Source organism: Staurois parvus, unplaced genomic scaffold (genome assembly GCF_062004578.1).
Source record: "Staurois parvus isolate SC_StPar_1 unplaced genomic scaffold, SC_StPar_1.0 ptg000005l, whole genome shotgun sequence".
Taxonomy (NCBI): domain Eukaryota; kingdom Metazoa; phylum Chordata; class Amphibia; order Anura; family Ranidae; genus Staurois; species Staurois parvus.
In genome coordinates, this window is record NW_028317801.1 from 7,783,897 (window position 1) to 7,805,528 (window position 21,632).

Consider the following 21,632-nt stretch of genomic DNA (forward strand, 5'->3'; position numbering starts at 1 on the left):
ATTCTTGGCATCCTGTTCATACCAGAAGTACTCAGAAGGTGATATACTGGACAACAGTTTTTTTTTCTTCCTGAACACTTCTGATCTTTTAGATTTTTGGCAGCTAATCACATAAATAACTTGTAATTTAATCTATCATTTGTCATTTTATAGAAATCTTCTGTTTTTGTAATTTGCAATACCTGTTGGCTAAGCTGAATATATGAGTCATACGAAAATGTGGAACTGTTGTTGAAGCACATCCACTACACCAAGTACAACTGGAATCTCTGTGGATATCTAATAAGTAGTGCCTCTGCTGCTTAGAATAGAGCTCTGGTATAGCAAGTACTGTTGTTACATATGCAAATGGGACAGCCGTGAATTAAAAAGAAATGGCCACTCCGTGGCACATGAACCACTTGTTGACCTGACAAAGCTATTTTTGCCCCTGGGTCACATAAAACTCAAACCAAAAAATTTTGTGAAAGCGATGAAAGAGGTGAAGGTTTTCATTATTTGAGACAAATGTTTCCAAGAATAACTGATGCAAAGAAACACTGCTTGTCATTGATGGCATATCTGTTTTGTGGACCAACAAAAATGCTTTCCTTAATCTTGGCAACTACAGAGCACAAAACTACATTCAGCTACCATAAAGTGCAACATGTCACTGAAGATTCATTTTCTGCATTCACAGAATAAATTTCTATTAGATATACTATTAACTAGATGTTGTACTCAGTGACAAACATGGCGAAAAGTTTCATCAGGACCTTGTCACAATGGAAAAACGGTATAAGGCCAACTGGAATCCATCAATGCTGGCTGACTATTGTTGAACACTACAGTGAGATGTACCAAACACTAGGTACAAAAGAAAATCAGCAGCAAAACACTTTTAGGCCTGTTTAACGCATGCATTTTGGTCATTAAAGGCTATTTTCATATTTATCAAAACTCTTATGTGATTCCATCACCGTGGATTATATTTGTGTTCAGTTTGAAGGGGTCTATCAGAATCACCAAAAGGTTTTCAGGAAGCAAAACGTTTGAAAAAATTGTCCAGTGATATCAGCCTCCACCCCAATCAGAAGCACCAGCTCTCACTTGAGCCCCTAGCTGTCATCTTTAATCGATGTGACTTGGAGGCTTTTTCACAATAGGCATGTGCAGGATATAGTAGTGACACAAGGAGTGGGCAGCTACTATTTTTAATGAAGCAGGGCAACAGATGTTATTAAAGAGGGCCCCAGAATTGATGAGCTAGGTATTGCACAACCTTAAGGGATTACCATGGTGAATAAACGTTTTTTGTTTCTAAGATTCCTGCATACTTTTTGGGCTTTCAGATGAAGATTTTTTTTTCAGTTTTATCTGGTGTGCCTGGGAGAGTTTAGCTCTGCTTTAACATGATCTAATGGAATACAGTATTTTTCAGGGTGTCAGACTATAACCCTCATATCAGCTTCTCTGCCATCATCTGGGAATGCAGTAAACTTATTAGTTGATTTTAGAATCTCTAGTGATTTTAGAATCTCTTCATTTTCAAAGATAACTTTTTTGTAAACATCACACAAATTGACTCATACAAACTGTAACTCTTTAATCCAAATCAAAAGTGATACACTGATTCATATCTGGATTTCATACTCTTTATATGGCTAGTCTGCTCATCGTCTATACGCAGCATTTATATACATATTTTTTAATTTTTTTATCCAGAAACAAAAATATAACTGTTTCCATACAGTAAACATTTTTCCATAATGAAGATACATTTACATGTAGTTATTTAAGGCACAATATAAATATATAATAACAAATCATGATGCTCCAAGCAAGCCATTCTCAAAAATCGCATTGTTCTGCTACAGAGGAATTATGCGTTTAGTATTTTAGCACAAAATAATACAAACAGCAACACAAGTTTTAGCGGTAGTAAAATCCTATGTACAAAAGAGAAACTAGAAGAGCAGGGCTTATTACTTCCTGTAGGAAACATTGATCAAGGGTCTTTATTAGAAAAGAGACATTATCTATAGAAAGCAGGCTTTACATGCCAAAATGGAGAGACACCTGCTCTTGCTGTCCAAACAGATTCTCCCTTTCAGTCTCTCAGTATAATATCAAATGACAGGGAGACTGTCATATGTTTGTATAGGCAATGTGAAGGAATGAGCAGCATGATTTTAGTACAATTGATTTTGGGGTGAATTACCAATTTTGTAAAAAACAGCCTAATTTTTTTTCAAGTAGGATTGATTTGTTTATAAAAATAAAAGGGGGTTTCTATTCATACACTGTTTTATCTAAGCAGCATAGTACATTTTATCTAAGCAGCATAGCATTCAAAATTAGAGGCAATTTAGTGGCAAAATCAATATTGCCAAAATCAGCCTGCAGATACACAACAATGAGGAGAGATTTCCCAGCAGTTTGTTACATTCCTGTATTTTTGATCACCAATGGTCAACTGCTCTTTTTAAACTGTTCTGGAAAAGGAACAGCAGAAATGCGATTTGTTGCTGTTACAAAGCAACACTTTCTCTTCAGTCCCATTAGTATGCCCAATTGTTGTCGCTTAAAAAAGAAATGTCAATATCTTTCACATACATCATCAGGGTGCTACATAAATTCTTAAATGAATCATTCTCATAGATACTAATAAATATGTGGAACAATCAAAAAGCTATTTTTAAAGCTAATACGTTTTCCTATTCTTCATTTCAAACATCAGACAAATTGTAGTCCAAAAGGACATTCCAAAAGATGTCACATTATGTTACAGGAAATAAAGTTCCTTAATTCAAAACTCCTACCATTGGCATTAGAAATAAAATTATTCACCTTCTTCTAGCTTACTACTTATGGGCTGAGAGTCTGAGGCCGTAAGAAAGGACCAACTAGGATCTGACACTGCTTATAAAAGTGACAATTACCTTTTTATTTTATGAGATCACATCTGTCCAGTTAGTCAATTTGAAGTAGGGAGGAGCAAGCAGGGATTTATGGATTTCAGCATCTTTTAAGGATATCAGCACTCGTTGAGGGATTATACATATTGGATGTGAAGCATTGCTATTGGTTAACACTTGATGAACAATTACTTTATTGCTCATTTTATTATTCATTTCAAATAGAAAAACCATATAATTGGTTGTATTTGTTGCACTTGTCTATGCACAGTGTATATTAAACACTGAAGAAAAATACTGAAAGCATTTTTGATTGTTCCAAATACGTATTAGCATTTATGAGATTGTTTAATTTTTAAGTAACACTAGGATACACCTTGGGTGGAGAACTGTGCTTTAACATGCTGTTCACAGTATTACCAAATTACGTTTTTTTTAAAAATTAAGTACCTCTTTGTTATATATAAATAAAACATAGGTCCCCTAGCTCCCAGCCAAGGTATCCTAGATCACATTGACTAACCATTACTGAAGAGAGTATATTTCTTCAAATTAGTATTGGTATGAAGATCAAAAAGGCTACCTATATATGTATACAGAGAAATATAACCCAGACAGAACCACATTGTCTAAATATATTGAAAATACTGTTTACAATTAAATTGATATCAATCTACAGTATATACCCAAAAAAAGTTTCAGCCTGATCTGTCAAACAGCAACAGGAATTCAAGACTTGCAATTCAACAACTGGTTTAAAAAAAAAAAAAAAAAAGGCACAGTTTATGCTTGGTTCATCCTCCATCAATATAACTAAAATAAAGTAAATGCTCTAATACATGTCAATAAATGGGGAAGCTGCCACTCATAGGGAAAATATAAATCTACTGATAAATACTCAAAAAATCAAAATGTCTGAAAATTCTGTTCATTCACTAGATTTACACTTCTGTGGTAAAATTAGACTTCCTACCAAAAATGTCCATTCATTCTGGATGACAGGTTTTAGCCTGTGTGTAAAAGATACAATACCCAATGTCCAAAAATATTCTCCAGACTACTTAGCATCTTAAGAAACAATAGAAGAACTTAGTACAAGTGAACAAACGGTGGGAGAACTTAGCACAAGTGAGAGGTGTTTTTATTACATTAAAAAAAGCAAAAAAGAAAAAAAAAAAGTGACAAAAATTGCAGGCTGTTAATGGCAGACTTAGCCCTTCTGTAGTTGATTGATTTTAAATGATTATTAAAAAATATCCACAGCTTTACTTAGTCCTCTATCAAAGGAAAACAAAAACACTGGAACAAAAACTTTCTACTTAAGATGGGCACAAACTCTAAGAATTCCTCAGAAACCAACAGAAATTCGCTCAGTGGTTGGCCCAAATGTCTGATTTCCACTTGGCATTCCAATTAAAAAAAAAAAAAAAATCAAAGGAGCCAGGTGGAAAATTGTTGGCCAAAAAGCAGCTACATACAATCAGAAGCAACCATTGCTCTGGTATTTTGGAAGCTGGTAGGGCCAGCTGTCAAAATACAACAGACACAGTGGGAGAGTATATCCCCATTGTATAGTGATGGAAGAATCTGTTTATTGTTCAGTTGTGCTAAGCTCCCTCTATCTTCATAGATTTTCAACAATTAAGAGGAATCTGGTCCTAAAAAAATAAGGAAAACAGAACAACGCACAAGGTGCTCTGTAAGATACCTTCCATAGTGGATGTATGTAATTTGTTTTCTTAATGGGGGTCTTATGGCAACATGTGGAGGTGCTCATAAAAACGACAATATATTAAATATACAGATTCCCAGGCTCGCACGCCCATCAGTAGACCCAAGACGAGCTTGGCAGGTGCCACTGGATAGAGGGGAGGGAGACAAGCGAACATCCATTCGCTTATCTCCCCTTCCAATTACTGACCCAGAAGCGGTGTGTAAAACATCACTTCCACTTCCTGGTGTCACTGCACCCAGACTGTATGGCTGAGAAAGAATTTCATGGAGTGCACACTGTATTCCACTACATTTTCTGAAGGGCAGGTAACATATCAGGGGAGTTACATCCAAGCACCTAAAATAGCCCCCCCCATGCACATACGAACATAAATGAGAGCAAAAATTCTACACCCATTAGTGACGATTAACTCTAAACTGATTACCTGCTGGGGTTCAGTTTCCATAAGCATCACCTATGGAAAATATAGGGTACTGATGTTTGTCGCTGGCTCAAAGGCAAGTGCAAATTTAAAGGTCTGACATGTTGTATATCTATTTATTAGGTGCGACCTCATCTTTAAATATTTTACCAAAAACTTGGGTAGTTTATTGCATTTGTGTTTCCTAAAATTAGCTTTAGTGTATTTTTTTTTACAGAGATTTTGTATTTTGTAAACTGTTGCTCTAACATTGTGCAACAGACAAAATAGGAACTACCACTATTTTATTCTCTAGGGTGTCTGCTTTCAGAAAATATATAATGTTTTGGGGGTTTTATGTAATCTTCAGGCCTAAAATTATTTTTTAAACATGGAAACAAAAAATAAATAAAGAGCAGCGTTGCCACTCTCAGGTGGGCTGTGCTTGCTTGCACTATTGTGGGATGAGAAGATGTTGCAGGGGGCACAGCAATCAGCATTGTCACTGCGGATTCACAAACCTGTAGCTCACCAATCAGCATCTAGTCAAGAACACCTAGTCCTGCCCACTGCTTTCTGGATTGACAGCACTGCCAATGATGCTGAAACCCTCCCACTATGAGCTGCAGTGTCTGGGAGGGGGAGCATGTGTGTTACAAAGGAGGATTTGGCTCAGTCAGGGAAGGAGAAGTTATGTGTGGCTACTACTCAACTTTAATCTGTGAATCAGTTGTCCTCCCAGCTTAAGAAGCTGTGTTTAGTTCCACTTTTTGTGGGAGACAAAGATGTCTTCTATATACAGTGCAGAAAGCCTACTAACTTTATCAGTCTATTTTGTGATATCTCTGAAGCTGAATGTGTAACATGCACTCTCATTGCAGTTGTAGAGTCAAGCATACTGCATTGTTATGAACAACTGCCACCACTGTATACATAGTGCTCCTTATTGCACAGGTAGGCAAGTTTATTTTCTTAAAACTGGTAAATCGTATAAACCAGCACGGTCAGCATATAACAATGTCAAGTCTGCTTTTAGTATAAAATAGACCTAAATCCTAACTGGAGAGCAATTTATTTGTTAAAGCACAATGTCTAATAAACAGCTGCAACATTTTTCCTCCATAAAATACAGTTTTCACCTTTTTCTTTGCATAATAGTGCTGGTGATCCAGCCTTTTTCAGCGACTTCCTACAATAATTGCTGTTCATAATTGCTCTCAACTGGCTTTCGTATAGTGACACCAGTAGAGCATGTCTGCACAAAGTATGTTGGCACAGCTGCATATGGTCCCCCCCCCCAGGAGTGCGTGTGACAGCATGATGAGGCTTTTATGGTTATCTTTATGGTATTAAACTGATGACTAATATAGACTTTTCAGGCATTGCCTATGAACAAATTTGGATACCAAGGTTTGTTGTCATTTTACAGGTGTGCAGTTTTAATGCTTGACATGTTGTATATCTAGTTACTTGGAAAAAACAAAACTATTTTAGCCAAACAAATCGGGCAATTTATTGTGGGTAATATTATTTTTGTAAGAAAATATGCATTTGATAAACAGTTGCACCAATAATGTGTGAGATAGAAAATTGCAACTACACCCATTTTATTCTCCAGGGTTCCCAATTTCAGAAAATATCTACCTTCAGATCTAAAATGTACAATTTAACACCTGCTCAAAATACAAATCGAAAAAACCTCAAAATAATTAAACCTTATAAGAGTTTAGATGTACTGTAAACAGCCTGATTGTCTAGAGTTTTTAGGGGCTCTGAAAAAGACATCCTTTCATGTCTTCTGAGCCCATCTTCACCTCCTCCTGTCATCTAAGCCTCAATTTTGTACCACTATTATTTGACAACTATAATACATTACTAAGGTGCTCTTAATTCAAGTACCATGGCACACTTGGGTGAGCCACAATATAAAGAACTAACTACACAGCAGGAAGGCCATCTCGGCGTCGGGCAAGAAGGTCCTTGCAAGCCGGATTGACTTCAGAATTCAGCTCTTTCGCCTGCTTCCTTTCAGTAATAGAATTAAAACTGTTCTTTTAAAATGTAATTCAACAGATGTACAATAGTACAATAAAAACAACTCATTTAAAGGAAAAATATTCACAATAATCTCAGCATACCAACTACCCAGGATAATCATTAGCTCTTGTAGGTTCTGTGCATTGTCATATTAAAATCCGCCATTAATTTAGAAGCTGCTTATGGCCCCTGTATGAACATCTGATTAAAATGAGATCCTCAGTAAGGACAGCATCCATTACAGTAACATTAAAACAGCAAAGAACAAACTGCCTCTGTAATCCACACAGCTAAAAGGATCAGCAATGTAGAGTTTACACTAATCCATCTGCTCAAGAACTTGGCATTGTCTGGCCCTCTAGAACTGAATGTCATTATAACTGAAATTCAAATCAATACTGCACAAAAAAAAAAAAATACAAAATACAATAGTACATATTTACATGGTGGTAAATACAAAACTCCACCTGCTGTAAGCATGAAAAACATATTCCCGGTTTTATAAAAGAATACCTTGATTTTTAATGCAGTTAAAACACCCTATTGCACATTATAAGATTGAGAACAAAAGCTGCACAGCTATGTAAGCTCCATGACAGTATATGACAAGGTCTGCGAAACAATCTAAAGGAGAGAAAAAGAAGTGCGCAGAAGACGCATGAAATAAATGGAACTATAAAAATGTTTTTTATAATTTTATATAATATATATATATATATATATATATATATATATATATATATGAATATTTATATGAAAGTGTGGTGCACTTTTTTCTCTGATGCTGAAGGTAAAAGGGGCCTTGAAACACGTAGGCAGGTTAGTTGGAAACTGATGTTCTTGTTCCATCTTCAGTTAAATCATACCTGTAGAGAACAAAAATGTTTTGTTTAAACGTTTGTCTTATTGTTATTATCAACAATTAGGTTAACAAAAACCAGTCTAAGCTTTATTCACCTAGATGTTATTGCCTTCTCCATGCAGAAATTTGGCAATGCATCACTTACCCCAAAACACAAAAACTTAATATATTGCACCTGATCTTTATTTTCAATTGATAATCCTGTGGATAACACAAGTTTTGTTCTAGAGTGGGTGGCTGTGTACACTCTTCCATTGTATCTATGGAGGAAGCCATGGTTGTCACCCAGGCTGGACTCCACACATTCCTCCATCTCTTTAGCTCTAGGACATTGGGGATGGGGAGATTTGTAGCTTACAGAAGTAATTTTGTTTCATGCTTCTAGTTCAGCTCAAAAATGACAAGACACTGCATTTCTGGTACGATCAACAGTGAAAGTGCTGTTCTTGAGGTTCTTAAAGCAAAGATAATCATCTCTGATAGTAAGCTTAAAGTATTACTAAACCCACAACAGTAAAATCAGTCTGTATATGCAGTAAAGAATGTTTGTTATACTCACTGTGGAACCTAAAGAGTTAATCCTCTGTATTGTGTAAAAATGCTGTTTGACCCTGATTTCTCTAATCCTCCCCTTCTTCCAGTGTCCCCCTCTTACCTCCTGATAAGACACATCATGTGGAGACAGTCTGCACATGCTCAGTTTGGTGTGTATTGCTAGAGAGGGTTTTTTTTCTTTTCTTCTTGGGACAGTGCTTGTGATCAGCACAGGGCCAGTCAGCACTGTCCAGACATAGGTCAGGGGCTCTGCATCCTCCTAGAGCAGAATTAAAACTTCTCCTACAAGCTTTAACATGTGCTCAGCTGGACATTGAGAGAAGTCACAAGACTGCTCTAACTGCTGCTGAAGTTTTTATTTACAAAATTTTCCATGTTCTGAGTACTATGGGAGACCAGATATAGCAAATGCAGGGTCCTGGGTTTAGTAACACTTAAGCAGCAAAAATACCACCTGGGGAGCATCACAGTGACACCACCCTTATATGTAACCTTTGCATGAGCCATTAGAAAAGTTTATGTAAAGGCAAGTAGTAGGGAATGGTTAGAACTCCTGTTGGGGTTTCAGTGAGGTCTGCATCAATGTTGGGGAGATTCACCCCTCTGTTTGTCCTGGTGAGCATCATTGCTATGATAGAAAGTGTTAGGAAATCCAAAATATTTGAGCCGTCATAGGAGAAAAAGAGGAGAAATTCTTCAATGAGGACAAATGTTCTGGTGACAACTGCCTAAGATGGGAATTCCTTAATTTTGGGGAGATTTCATATCACTTTTTGTTGTGTCTCTGGGACAGGAAGTAAAACAAAGTTCCCCACAGCAGGAAACAAAAAGTTTTGCCTATCCATAATCTAACAAATTTGCTGCTCACAGGGACCAATCAGACTTTAGTTTTCAATCTCATAAAGAAACAAGAAATCTGACTGGCTGCTATTGGCAATAGCTGCACTTTTGCTCACGTCTTCTTTACTTTCATAAATCAGATCCATCAAGTTTGCTGACTGCCCAAATATATCATGCTCAAAAAATTTCACATCGACTTCTCAATTTAATAATACACCCAAAACTCAAATCCTACCCCACATTTCCAAAATAAATCCAAAAATGTCCACAATGCAAAGTCCAAAATGTCCACACTATCCAATCTTCCAACTGTGATAAATATCCAATTCGTCACTCCAATCCAAGATACCTCAAAAAAATTTAAACTGAATATAGTGCATTATCTTTCAAATGATATAATATTATGTGATATCATGCAAAAACACTAGTGACACACACAAAAAAAAATAAATAAAAAAATTATATATCGTAAGATAAATGAGAACCAAAATTATAACTCTACAATATTATAAACCCTGCACGTGAAGTTCAATAAATCCACACAACTCAACAGTGATATGGTGAGTTAATCACTCCAACAAGTGAAATACGACAAATCCAAGATATGTGACCAGTGATACAGTGCACTAGTCCCAATAGGTGCCACCACTCTGCGTTAGGATAACATGCTATTACCCTCTTTCAGCTTTTTTTTTTTTTTTTTTTGTGTGTGTCACTAGTGTTTTTGCATGATATCACATAATATATCATTTGAAAGATAATGCACTATATTCAGTTTAAATTTTTTTGCGGTATCTTGGATTGGAGTGACGAATTGGATATTTATCACAGTTGGAAGATTGGATAGTGTGGACATTTTGGACTCTGCATTGTGGACATTTTTGGATTTATTTTGGAATGTGGGGTAGGATTTGAGTTTTGGGGAAGTATTGCAGAAAAGGTTTATGACATTTGCACTTTCAAGGGTTAAAGATTTACTTTTCTTTAGGGATACACAGAGATTCTGATTTGATTAATAATACACCCAGTAAGAAATAAGTAAGCATCAGTGTAGAAGGAAGGGAGTGTGCTTCAGAGGGGTTCAGGGTCAACACATGAAAACATCTGCTTGGTTCAGAATTAGGATGTAGTGTTTTATGATGGGGAAGAAGTTGCTGGGTTTATATGTATCTGACTGTCGCAGTCTATCCTTCTACAAAACAAGAATGGCAAAAAATATGAAATGATTCATCAGAAATTATCTTTTTTTTGCGTGTCAGCCATTTGTATATATCTGTGTGTTTTATTAGAAGATAAATATTTCCTTCTTACCATTGCGTCCATCCTTTGGCAATTTCTTCTGAGTTTAGGTCCAGCAATAACTGTAAAATGAATAAAAATAAATCATTCACACTTCTTTTTGATGCTATTGCTCTCAGGCGTATTCAGTTCCAACACAATCTGTGCAGTGACTGAGGCCAAGATTCAGGGAAGTCACAGTGTGGCCGATTGAGAAATGGGGACACAGTCTGTAAGGCAGCCATGTCAATCTGGTGTTTCTAGGCTGAATGCAGCTCTCCTACTCCTTGTAATTGTTCAGTGCTTTAAAGTACACCTCTCTATCGAAAATTCTGCACAGGCTCCATAGCTGTGCAGGCACTGTGCTCTTCAGCACTCTTGGTGCTCAAATCCTGGATGCTACCAGCAATACAGGTTAGAGCCCTGTGGGATCCCATGAACTTAGGGTGCCTGCTTTTTTACAATCTTTTTTTTTTTTTCTCCATACATATAACTATATTCTGTAGTTGTTACGGTAATTGGCAAACTAGCAGTTTTTGCACTTTGATAAAATATGGATCCTAATTATTTCAAAGAAGCCCATGGCAAAGGAGCCGCTTCACTTAAAGTGATATTAAAGATTTTTTTTTTAAAATAACAAACATGTCATATTTACCTGCTCTGTGTAAAGATTTTTGCACAAAACAGCCCCGGTTGTTTTCTTCTTCGGTCCCCCTTAACCAGTGCCAAAATAGCAAGCCACTTACTATGGGGGCACTGGTGAGTACTCACTCCCAAGCACAGCTCTATGCGTCCATAAGACACAGTCATTGCTCTGTCCCGCCCCCTGCTCTCTCATCATTGGCTCACTGACTGTGAATGACAGCAGTGGAAGCCACTGGCTCTTGCTGCTGTGTCTCAGCCAATGAAGGGAGAGACAGACAGACCTTGGACAGATGAGATGTACATCACAATATCAAAAGGGGGCTCAGGTAAGTATTAGGGGGGGCTGTGGGGGGAACAGCACACAAAAGGTTTTTTTACCATAATGCATTGAATGCATGAAGGTAAAAAATCTTTAGCCTTTACAACCACTATAAAGTGGTTGGAAAACCAGATAGTTTCCAAATCTTAAGGATAGGACATGCCACCTGCAATCGATGAAGATAGCAAATGCTTTAAAAATAATGCTAGAAACACCTTTTTATAATCATTTTTTTTAAGGTCACATGACCACTTTTCTTCTATGGGAAGGTTTGATTACAACCAATTTAATTGCCTAATTTCCCCAGCAGCCCCACTACTTAGATTTCTCTTCTGTTTCCAGGGCTATTAGCCATTAGCTCCTTTACAGCATCAATGCAAGAATCCTTACTGGTAGGTTGTTGTTTCAGTAAAGGGGCAAATAGTGCTTTACAACTTTTGGAAACAGCTCTTATCTCTTCAGCTGTTATACTACCTATATGTAAATACATCAATTTTTTTAATGAGTACTGTACGTGACTAAATGCAAAGAAGTTTTTAATATTTATATGTAGTTTGGCTTAAGATAACCACAAGACTTCTACACCAGATGACAAGAACCACAGTACATGAAGGCTTACCTTTCCAAGCAAACCTTTATCCCTAGATAAGAATCCTCCACTATTTTTTACAGCAACATCTAGTGTTCTCCTCTGGAGCTCTGGAAGTGTCACATTGAACTCAAATCTGCAAATAAAGCATAAAAACATTAATTGCAAGTGTATGTTATAATTTTGTGAACAAAGGAGAAACAGTTGGAATTTGGAATCCACGGCAGGGTTTTTTTTTTTTAACCATACTATAGGTAAAATGGTAACTAAAGGGTATTGGAGTTGTTGCCTTACAGCAATTGAAGCTTGCAAGAATAAAAGAAGTGTCAAAATCAGAGGTCCTCCAACCAGTGGCTCAGGAGCAACATGTGGTTGTTTGTTTCCTCTATACTCTTCCTACCAACTTCCCTTAACATTTTTCCATTGAACACATTTCTGAGCAAAACAGGTCAACTAGTGCCAGCACATATACGTAAGAATATATGTTGACAGCACACCATGGATCCGTAAACAATAGTTAAAGTATTTATTGAAGTGGTCACACCACAGACAGAGTTGTTGCAATGTTTGGAGGCCGAGCAGGACCTCTCTATCATGCATGCAATCCCAAAGAAGAAACTACTTATGAGACAAAGGACGTCTGACTGAGAACCCTTTAACAGAGAGTGAACTTGGTCCATCTGAAATTACAGCTGCAGTGACAAATGACCCTAGGGAAACCCTTTTTCTGGTTGGCAGAGACAGCAATAACCCAGGAGGAATACCAAGAGGCTGCGACATTGCTCCAGCATACAGAAATGGTAGTGGGGAACCAGATGACCCCAGTGGTCAATCTTTCATTTAGAGCTATCATTGCTGGCGAGTCCAAACTTCTACCAACAGGACTGTCTGTCTACATGCTCACCATCCTTGCAGACACCACAAGCTATGCACAGTCAGACAAGGATCCATAGCAGAGTACTATGAATTATGGTTCCTTCTTTGTCTCATGCCTGACGGTGTGGTCCTGTGTGGCCTTGAAACGTTGCACTGACACGGTTGTGATTTGATTGCATCAATAAGTACTTGGGACTATTTTTAATGGATCTATGTTGTGCTGGTGACATATCTCCCTATATGCCTGTCCTTGCTGCACTGTATACTTCTAAAAAGGAACATATCTCTGGGTCCAATAAATCTCCTTCTCTAGAGGCCACTGGTGTTCCTTACTTCACTGACAGAGATATTGTTTTAGCTACAATTAACTGGTGTTAGGCAAATCTGCAATTTCCGCCCTGTGCTTACTCATGTCCTCTGGGCTCAGGACAGATGTGAATGGACTGATATGAGTGGGTATATACTTCTTGGCTTTATATATCTGAGTTTGCACATTGTCCGATTAATAATTAGGCTGTTTATTGTTTTAGACAAACCAGAAGCAGAAATAATCACTGACAGTATGGTTGATTTACTAAAGGCAAATAGACTGTGCACTCTGCAGTGCAGTTGCTGCAGAGCTTAGTAACTCATGTAAAGCTATACTTTGCAAAGAATACCTAATCACATTCAAGGAAAATAAAAAAAAAACATAACAGCATTTTTGCTTGCACATGATTGATTGATGGAAGTCAGCAGAGCTTCTGCTCATTTACTGAGCTCTGTAGCAACTGCTCTTGCGTAAGTACACAGTCTATTTGCCATAAACCCCTATATTTCCCAACCCTCTCCAAGTCAAGCATAGTAAAGTGTGTCTTTGCTATACACAGGGGCACCCCAATTCCGTGCTGTATATTCACACAGTGAGATAAGTTTATACAGATTTACCTCCCTTTCCATGGGTAACAGTTTCCCATTTTCCTGCTTGCTGATCACTTTTGCAATTTCATTACATTCATAAATTTATGTAATGCCATAAGAAGAGTACTTTAAATTATTTTAAATGTATAATTTCATCCACAGAGTCCTAGAAAATACATGAATAATGCACTGGCAAAAATGAAGAAAATGTCATACTTTAGATCATATACAGGATTTAATGTCTTCTTAAGCACATGGGTTTTTCTTCTTCCCGACCTTCGCTTGTCTGGTAATAAATACAATCTTACATATGGATCGGAGCCATCTTCAGAGAAGGCTATCAAGTTACTACAAGGGAAACAAAAGAAAGTGGTCTAAATATTTTGGACTTCTTCTACATACAGACATAAAATACAATAACATATACTATAGTTGTCCTGTATATATTAAAAATTTACAGAAAAGCAAAAATACTTTTTCTAGATTAATGATGCTCCACGCTCCCTTCAGTGCTGGCCATAGAACAATAAAACTAATAGTTTGGATGTGAGCTCTGTTACAGGGGAGGATCAGAGTTCAGATGGAGAGGTCCTGCCCTTCAGTATGCCTAGGCTTTAGGTCATGTGACCAGTTCTGGAGGGTGCCTTGAGCACCATTTTTTTTTTTTAAGGTAAGTTAGTATATATGATATATGCAGCCCTTTTTACATACTCACTAGAACACTATATTAACTTATGACACTGATTTTTATTAACAGATTTAATTTAAAGTTGAAAAACCTGTTTAAGCCTGTTAAAAAGTAACTACTATTGTTGAGAAAAAAAAAAAACCATTCCCCTTTGGGTAGTTTATGTACATTGCAAGGATTTTACCAAACCTTGTTGCAGTTTCCTGCCTTTTGTTATTCTGAAGAATTAGCGAATAGTTTGTCCATGACCATGTGCAGTGAGATAACTATGAAATCACTCCCATACAGTTTCAATCAGCTGCTGTGCCTGCAGGGCTCTAATGAGGAAGCCTGCAGGGTATGCATCCCTTTAGACATGATTTCCTTTTGGGAGCATCTCATCAAAATGAAATGTTTGTTTCAGCAGATGCTCAAAATCTGACTTGAATCTTAGTGCATACTTCTGAGAAAATCACTGATCCAATCACAGAAGCAGAAAATGACATATCTGGGGGGCACCCTGTACACCATCTGTGTACATAACTCTTCTAGGTGGCCATATTGCATTGCATTTTACAGAAATTTAGAGTGCTTCAGGTTGAAAAGCAAAAGGTAAAAACATTCAATTACAATATGACTTGTGTCTCAATTTGTTTCTTATTTGCTAATTTTTTTTCCCCACAAAAGTGGAGTTACCCTTTAAGTCTGTAAGTAGATGCACCTTGCTGTCCCTGCAAGTACCTTTATTATTCTGCAAATTGTTCCATTGCCACCCTTAACTGTATCAAAAACAGGAGCCCACATTCAAGGTACATTTAACACCTACTACATCTGCTACCTCCAGCAACAAAGCTTGAACTAGGAAATAATGCCATAACAGCAGTCCCAAGGATAGGACAGATTTTTTTTCCCCCCTCTTCTCCAAAGAAATGAAAACAACGATTTGCATTTTTTCCATTTCACACTGCAATTAACTATTTAAAATGTTTCCTTATTGTGTTACAATTTTCAAAACAGGCTCTTCCGAACATTTTCCAGTTTATTTGGCTCTATGTACGGACTTACCGGCAGGAATGTACCACGACCACAAGTTTATTTCTGTGAGAGGTATACCGCAAAGTTAATTGGATCTGTCCTAGAGGGGACTGGCCCAAGGATGTGCCACTGAAAAGAGAAAGTGTGTATAGTATATTAGCAGCTGTTGTAAGTGCTATATTATGTTTACAATACTGCTACATCCCATTCTTCTTCTTTATACACATTTTTTTTCAAAACTTTGTGTTAGAAGCTAAAAAACGCATGGACAAACTTTACCATACCAGACTGTCTGTCTCCATATAGTTTTGTGGAAGGCATGTGCCTAGTAGTGCAGAATGGAATGTGTTGAAAGGGAAATTATAGTCAATCAATGTTTTAGATACACACGTGTAACTAATCAGCCTAAAGTAAATAGTTTTGTGTGTTTATGTTTTAAAAATTGTGTCTATGGAATAGGATATAATGAATTATATATAAAAGGAGGAAGCCATATTTGCTCATTACATATGCAGGCTCTGCTTCCTAGTAGTGTGGTACAAACGTTATTGCTGCTTCTCACTACGCTATTTTTCTAGTCTGAGGACTGTCAAGAACAAATGCACACTGTTAAGCAGCAGGATGCCCACATCCCATGGGGAATGGAAAAATGTTTGAGTAACTGGAGAACTAGATCTTGCTGGAATTCTAGGCCAGTGGTGACAGAGGCACACATACTATACTCTGATTGACCCTGTTGTTTCTGTGTAATATTGCTATTAGTTAGATGGAGAAGATATACATTTGTGACATAGTAACAAAGCTGTAGCAGCCATGACAAAGTTGGAAAGTCATATTAAAATGAGTTAAAAGTAAACATAATAATAATGCAAACGCTTATTAAAAACACCCTTATGGTTGAGGTCCACACACTAAAAGCCATCACGCTAAAAGGCAAATTCTCTGTGGTCAGCAATAATAAACTGGGTTTCATGGTCAGTTGTGAGAGAACAGAGGATCTTTATTAAAGCAATTTGAAGTAAGAATATGTCAAAGTATACTGAATGTGAACCCTTCCCTTGTAAAACAACCCATTTAGTTTAAGAGAGAAGTATGGGGTATTAAAAAAAAAAAAAAAAATACATTATACTCACCTGTCCCCACCCCCCGGCTCTGCACACAGAACTGAGCGATCAAAGACTCACATAACCTCTGTTCTGAGCTGCAGAGTGGTGTGTGTAAACGAGGCAGAGAAACAGCAGTACACAGATCTTCCCAGTAAAAGATTGGTGGGGGGGGGGGGGGGTGATGGTACAATTCTAACCATTGGCAGACAAAGAATCAAACTGACCATGCAGGGATGGATGTGCTTCCATACCTTAGTGTGGTCAGTTTAAAATAGGAATGGAGGAGGACTGGCAGGATCACCAAGTATTTCACAAAAACAAAGCAATGCAAACAGAACAGGATACATTTTCATACAAGTACAGGGTACAGCAGACACAGAATTTCAGAAATATGAAATGTTTGGATAATATACCCTTTAATCCTGGCAGTACTAGGGTCGTGGGTTCGAATCTCAACCACGGCACCACCTGCCTGGAGTTTGCACGTTCTCCCTGTGCCTGCGTGGGTTTCCTTCGGGTACTCCGGTTTCCTCCCAAACTCCAAAGACATGTTGGTAGGTGAATTGGCTCCTGTATAAATTGGCCCTAGCATGTGTATGTATGAATGTGAGTTAGGGACCTTAGATTGTACTCCCTTTGAGGGTTAGGGACTGATGTGAATGTACAATATATATGTAAAGTGCTGCGTGAATTGATGGCACAGTATAGCTACCTGAAATAAATAATAAATAAACTGTGGAATTCAACAAGAAGATATACCACTGGCATCCAGCAGGGGGCCCACTGAAGGCCCCAAAAGCAGATCAGACTACACAAAAACAAAAACGGGACAAAAACAGAGGCACATACATCTAACCATCTGCTATCAAAAGCATAACCTGTCTAGATTAGTCAGTTGAAGAGGTATTAAAACCAAAAATGCAATATACTGCAACTTACCAATCGTGGTGGCTGCATTAGTTTTCTTTAGGTTTTTTTTCCCCCCTTGGTTTTCACCTGGTGATCTGGCCAGTAACACACCTGCTGTGTTGGAATGCCTCCACTCTGAATGAAAGAGCAATGGGGAACATATGGACAACAACAGCATTGCCAGTCAAGGGGGCGGGGAGTGTTAGATGTACTAGCAGATATAGATACACTAACAAACTAAAGACAAACACTAGCTCACACTACAGTTACACAACCAGTTCAGCAGCAACACCTCTGTCAGTGGTTTGTCCCAACACTCTAAACTTCTATATCTGCATGACAGCTTTTTCTGTTGAAAAACAACAGAGTTACTGGCCAGATTATTAGGTTAAAATAAAAGAATGACTAAAAAAAGAAACTAATGCAGCCATCACATGTAAGAATTGGTATGCAGAAACATAATAAATGTTTGCTTTTGGGTTTAAAATGGATTCCTATATGAAGTAAACAAATGCATGAGCAGTCATTTACAGCCATGATACATGATACCCTGCAGAAAAGGAACATTTCATTTTTAACTATCAAAAGCTAAAAGCAAAGTGCAATAAGAAAAAAAAAAACCCAAATCAGCACAATGGATATACCTTCCAGTCAATAGGATGTGTCCCGTGTGCAGATGCCTCTTATGTTAGGTAAAACCTCCTCCAGTGATACACCCTGCCCGCTGTTAGGCTCCCATCCAGAGTGCCTGTCTATGGACACCCTGTATGTTCCTCCATTCATAGAAGCAGTTTTACAGCTTCTAGAAATGAAAAACGATCAATGAATGGAGGACAGGCGGATGATTGAAAGGTCAGCCCTCTCCATTCATAGATCGCTTTTCAATCATAAGACACTGTAGTATGGCTTCTATGAATGAAGGAGTTAAGTGGTAAATGGTGGCATAGTTAGGTTCTCTTGCCCCCTGTTCAATATTGTAACTACTCTACTGTATGTCATTTACAAACTTGTACATGCCACCTTTAGTGGACATCTGGGTATGATTAGCATCCCTGCTTAATAGCTGCTAAAATAAATTTAGTAGGCATTATAGACAGCTTGCTTTCAATCAACTCAGATCTGACTTGGGGAGAGAGCTACAGTGAAATACACTCAATGCAAAGTAGGAAGAACCGGTATGAGGAGTGTAAGAATGCCCTTTTGTACTAAAATAATTGCACACTATACAAAGCAACAAGGTTTTTAAAACATTCAATAAAATTGGAACATCTAGTTGTGTAGAGCACAAGACCATGGTTTTGTTACAAACTAGTTTTCCCCCTTCACTGCTTATCTTTTCTATGTACTGTACACAACTTGAAGACCTTGGCACTTATATCGATCCCCCCGGGACCCTTGCAGACATTATTCTGTAGTTTGGTGTTTGCTTAAGCCAGCAAAAGAAAAATGCTCTTTTGTCCGGCCGGCTTCTACTTGTTAAAGGTTTTGTTTATTAATTTCACACCTTTTTTTATGTGCTTTCCATTGCTTTTTTCCTCCTTTTTTTTACATCTGACCTTTCATAATGGATCTTGCTAAAAAAATATTAATCGTGACAATTATTATTGAAATTGCCTGTAGGGAGAACAAATAGGAAAGCATTGATTTAACAGAGGTTGTAAAGGCAGTGATCTCCAGCAGTCTCCTGTGAGGTGTCTACAGTATAATGGTCTCTTGAGCCTGGATTCACACATATGGGTGTATGAATGCCCTTGTGTTTTTAATGCAAATTTAATAATGCTGCTAGTCCTCTTCTCTACAAAACTGCCCTCCATCCACTTCTATGCAAATCTGTCTTCTAGCCACTTTTCTGTAAATCTGTCTTTTAGAAAGAAAGACGTTGTTTACTGTGCCCTATGTGCCCCATTCACACTTCCCCGCAGCCGACACTGCTGCAGTTTTCTGCACCCCTCTACAGGTGAACTCAGAAAACTCTTACAGCTGTGAACAGGAGGAGGAGAATTTTGTAAGTTATGTTGTGTTCGTATCCGCTAATAATGATTTTATTGTATTTTTTGCGAAAAGAAATGACACAGGAAATAGTCAGAAAATGCACAGGGGGGGAAAAAAAAAAAAAAAAAAAAAAAAAAAAAAAAGGAGCTTAACACGACATGAGGGCCTGGCTGGAGCGGCACTGACTGAGGCCACACTCATTCACATATTCATGCACCGGCTTGGTGAGCGTTGCTTCCTCCTTTGATGATGCTTCTACATCCCTGAATGGTGGAAAGGCACCTGCTCCCTTCACTGCACCCGGCGGTAAGACCCCTACTTCAGCTTACAGCGCCACTGCAAGTTATACCTAGATCACTAAACACATCAGTTTAAAAAACGTGCATAAAAATGCAGGTGAATGCAGTTTTTACCTGCATTTCTTATTCACCCAAGTGTGAACCAGCCCTAAATCAATGGCTTTAGTTCCACTTTAAATTAAACTACTATGTTTGGAAAGCCTTGCTGATATACAGAGAAAGGAGATGGGATTCTGTTAGGAAGAAGACTGCAGCTTGCCAATGAGGTCTGTGCCAGCAGAGGAAAGAAGAAATGACTCATTTAGATAAAGCACATGTGAATAAAGCTGTGTGTGTTCTTCCAGTAAAATACCTAAAAAGCCAGAGTTTGTTTTCTTCCAGGTTTAATGTATGGCTCCCTAAATTGTGCCAGGGCTCTTTTCTGTTTTTTTCTCATCTTAGCTTCCAACACTAACAGAAGCCGTTCATACCTTGATAAACTGTGAAATATTAACTAGCTCACGGAGTACCAACAAGCAGAAAGTGTACCTAAAAACATTTTTTTTTTGGATAAAGCACCAGAGGGTTAGAAGCCCTGCCAGGTTTTGATTTACCCTTTTATCTGTCTTGATGATATCATTTTGAATTGTCAGTGGAACAGGGGACATCTTAGAGTGGGGACATTTGTTGAAATATTAACTTTCTAACAGGAGTTAGTCTTTAATCATGGGACGTTCAAAAGCAGTCCAGCTTAATGGTGGGCAACACAGCAAAGAAACAGGGCCACATAACAAAGGGGCAAGAAGGACTTGACAGACTAAGGGAGCAGCCCATAGAAACTTATGCCCAAAAGTGGCATCCAAGGAGGCCTGAAATCCACCTGGTAAAACTTAAAGTGGAACGTTAGTCAGAAAATTAGGTCCTGTTAGATCACTTCAGGCTGCACCCTTTTGCAGGTATAGCTATGTAAAACATTACAAACTAGAAAAACTACAATTTCTGGGGAAATTGTGTGAAGTGTTCTTGCCTCCACCAGTAGTCTACAACTGGAGTGGGCAGAGTAACTGGGTGGAGTGGCTTGAGTAACTTGTGTGGTTGGAGTGGCTGGAGAAACTGTGAAAAGGTCAATGTGTGGCGTGAGTTGCAAACAAATGGTCATATTGTGAAAACTATCAGGACTATGGCTTAGCCGGGGGCATTTTTAGTGGCAGCAGGGATAGCTGAGCGTTTTGATATAAGATTTGTGTAGGTGGGCTTGAAAATGAGGGAGTGATGGCAGTTTAGAAATCATGTCCTGATTTTTCAGCTCACACTCTAGCTTTTGGCGCTCTGCTGCCTGCTCACACACCTGGGTTCCTATGGCAACTCACTCTACAGCAAGGGCAGAGAAGAGCGGTTAAAAACAAACTGCTCCAACTTGCTCACTTCACTGGCGGTTGCCATCTTCAAACGGTTGTAGTTTAAAAATTATAAATCCTAAAGTGAAGAGCTTTATATTGTGAAAATCACAAGACCCAGGCCTATATTTTGATGCATAGTATGTCTCTGAAATATTAAAAATGAAGGCACAGTCGCAGTTTATAAATTGCCCTTCAAATTTGAGGTGGCTAGAGTGGAGTTTCAATGAATATCAATGGGCGGCGTCAGTTGCAAACAAATGGTCATATTGTGAATACTATCAGGACTATCGCTTAGCCGTGGACATTTTTAGT

The 21,632-nt window shown here is 38.0% G+C and overlaps 1 protein-coding gene across 4 annotated transcripts in view; it reads right to left on the reverse strand.

Moving 5' to 3' along the window:
- Positions 1 to 1,570: 1,570 nt before the first annotated feature.
- ESYT2 (extended synaptotagmin 2) overlaps positions 1,571 to 21,632 on the reverse strand; it is a 168,833-nt gene continuing 148,771 nt past the window's right edge. For all 4 annotated transcript variants that reach the window (XM_089651707.1, XM_089694252.1, XM_089651793.1 and 1 more), the window contains 5 exons: positions 15,666 to 15,764; positions 14,150 to 14,281; positions 12,188 to 12,293; positions 10,638 to 10,687; positions 1,571 to 7,935 (listed from right to left, as the gene is read on the reverse strand). In XM_089651707.1, coding sequence (XP_089507833.1) covers positions 7,890 to 7,935; positions 10,638 to 10,687; positions 12,188 to 12,293; positions 14,150 to 14,281; positions 15,666 to 15,764 — 433 coding nt within the window. In that variant the 3' untranslated portion in view covers positions 1,571 to 7,889. The remainder of the gene's footprint in view (positions 7,936 to 10,637; positions 10,688 to 12,187; positions 12,294 to 14,149; positions 14,282 to 15,665; positions 15,765 to 21,632) is intronic.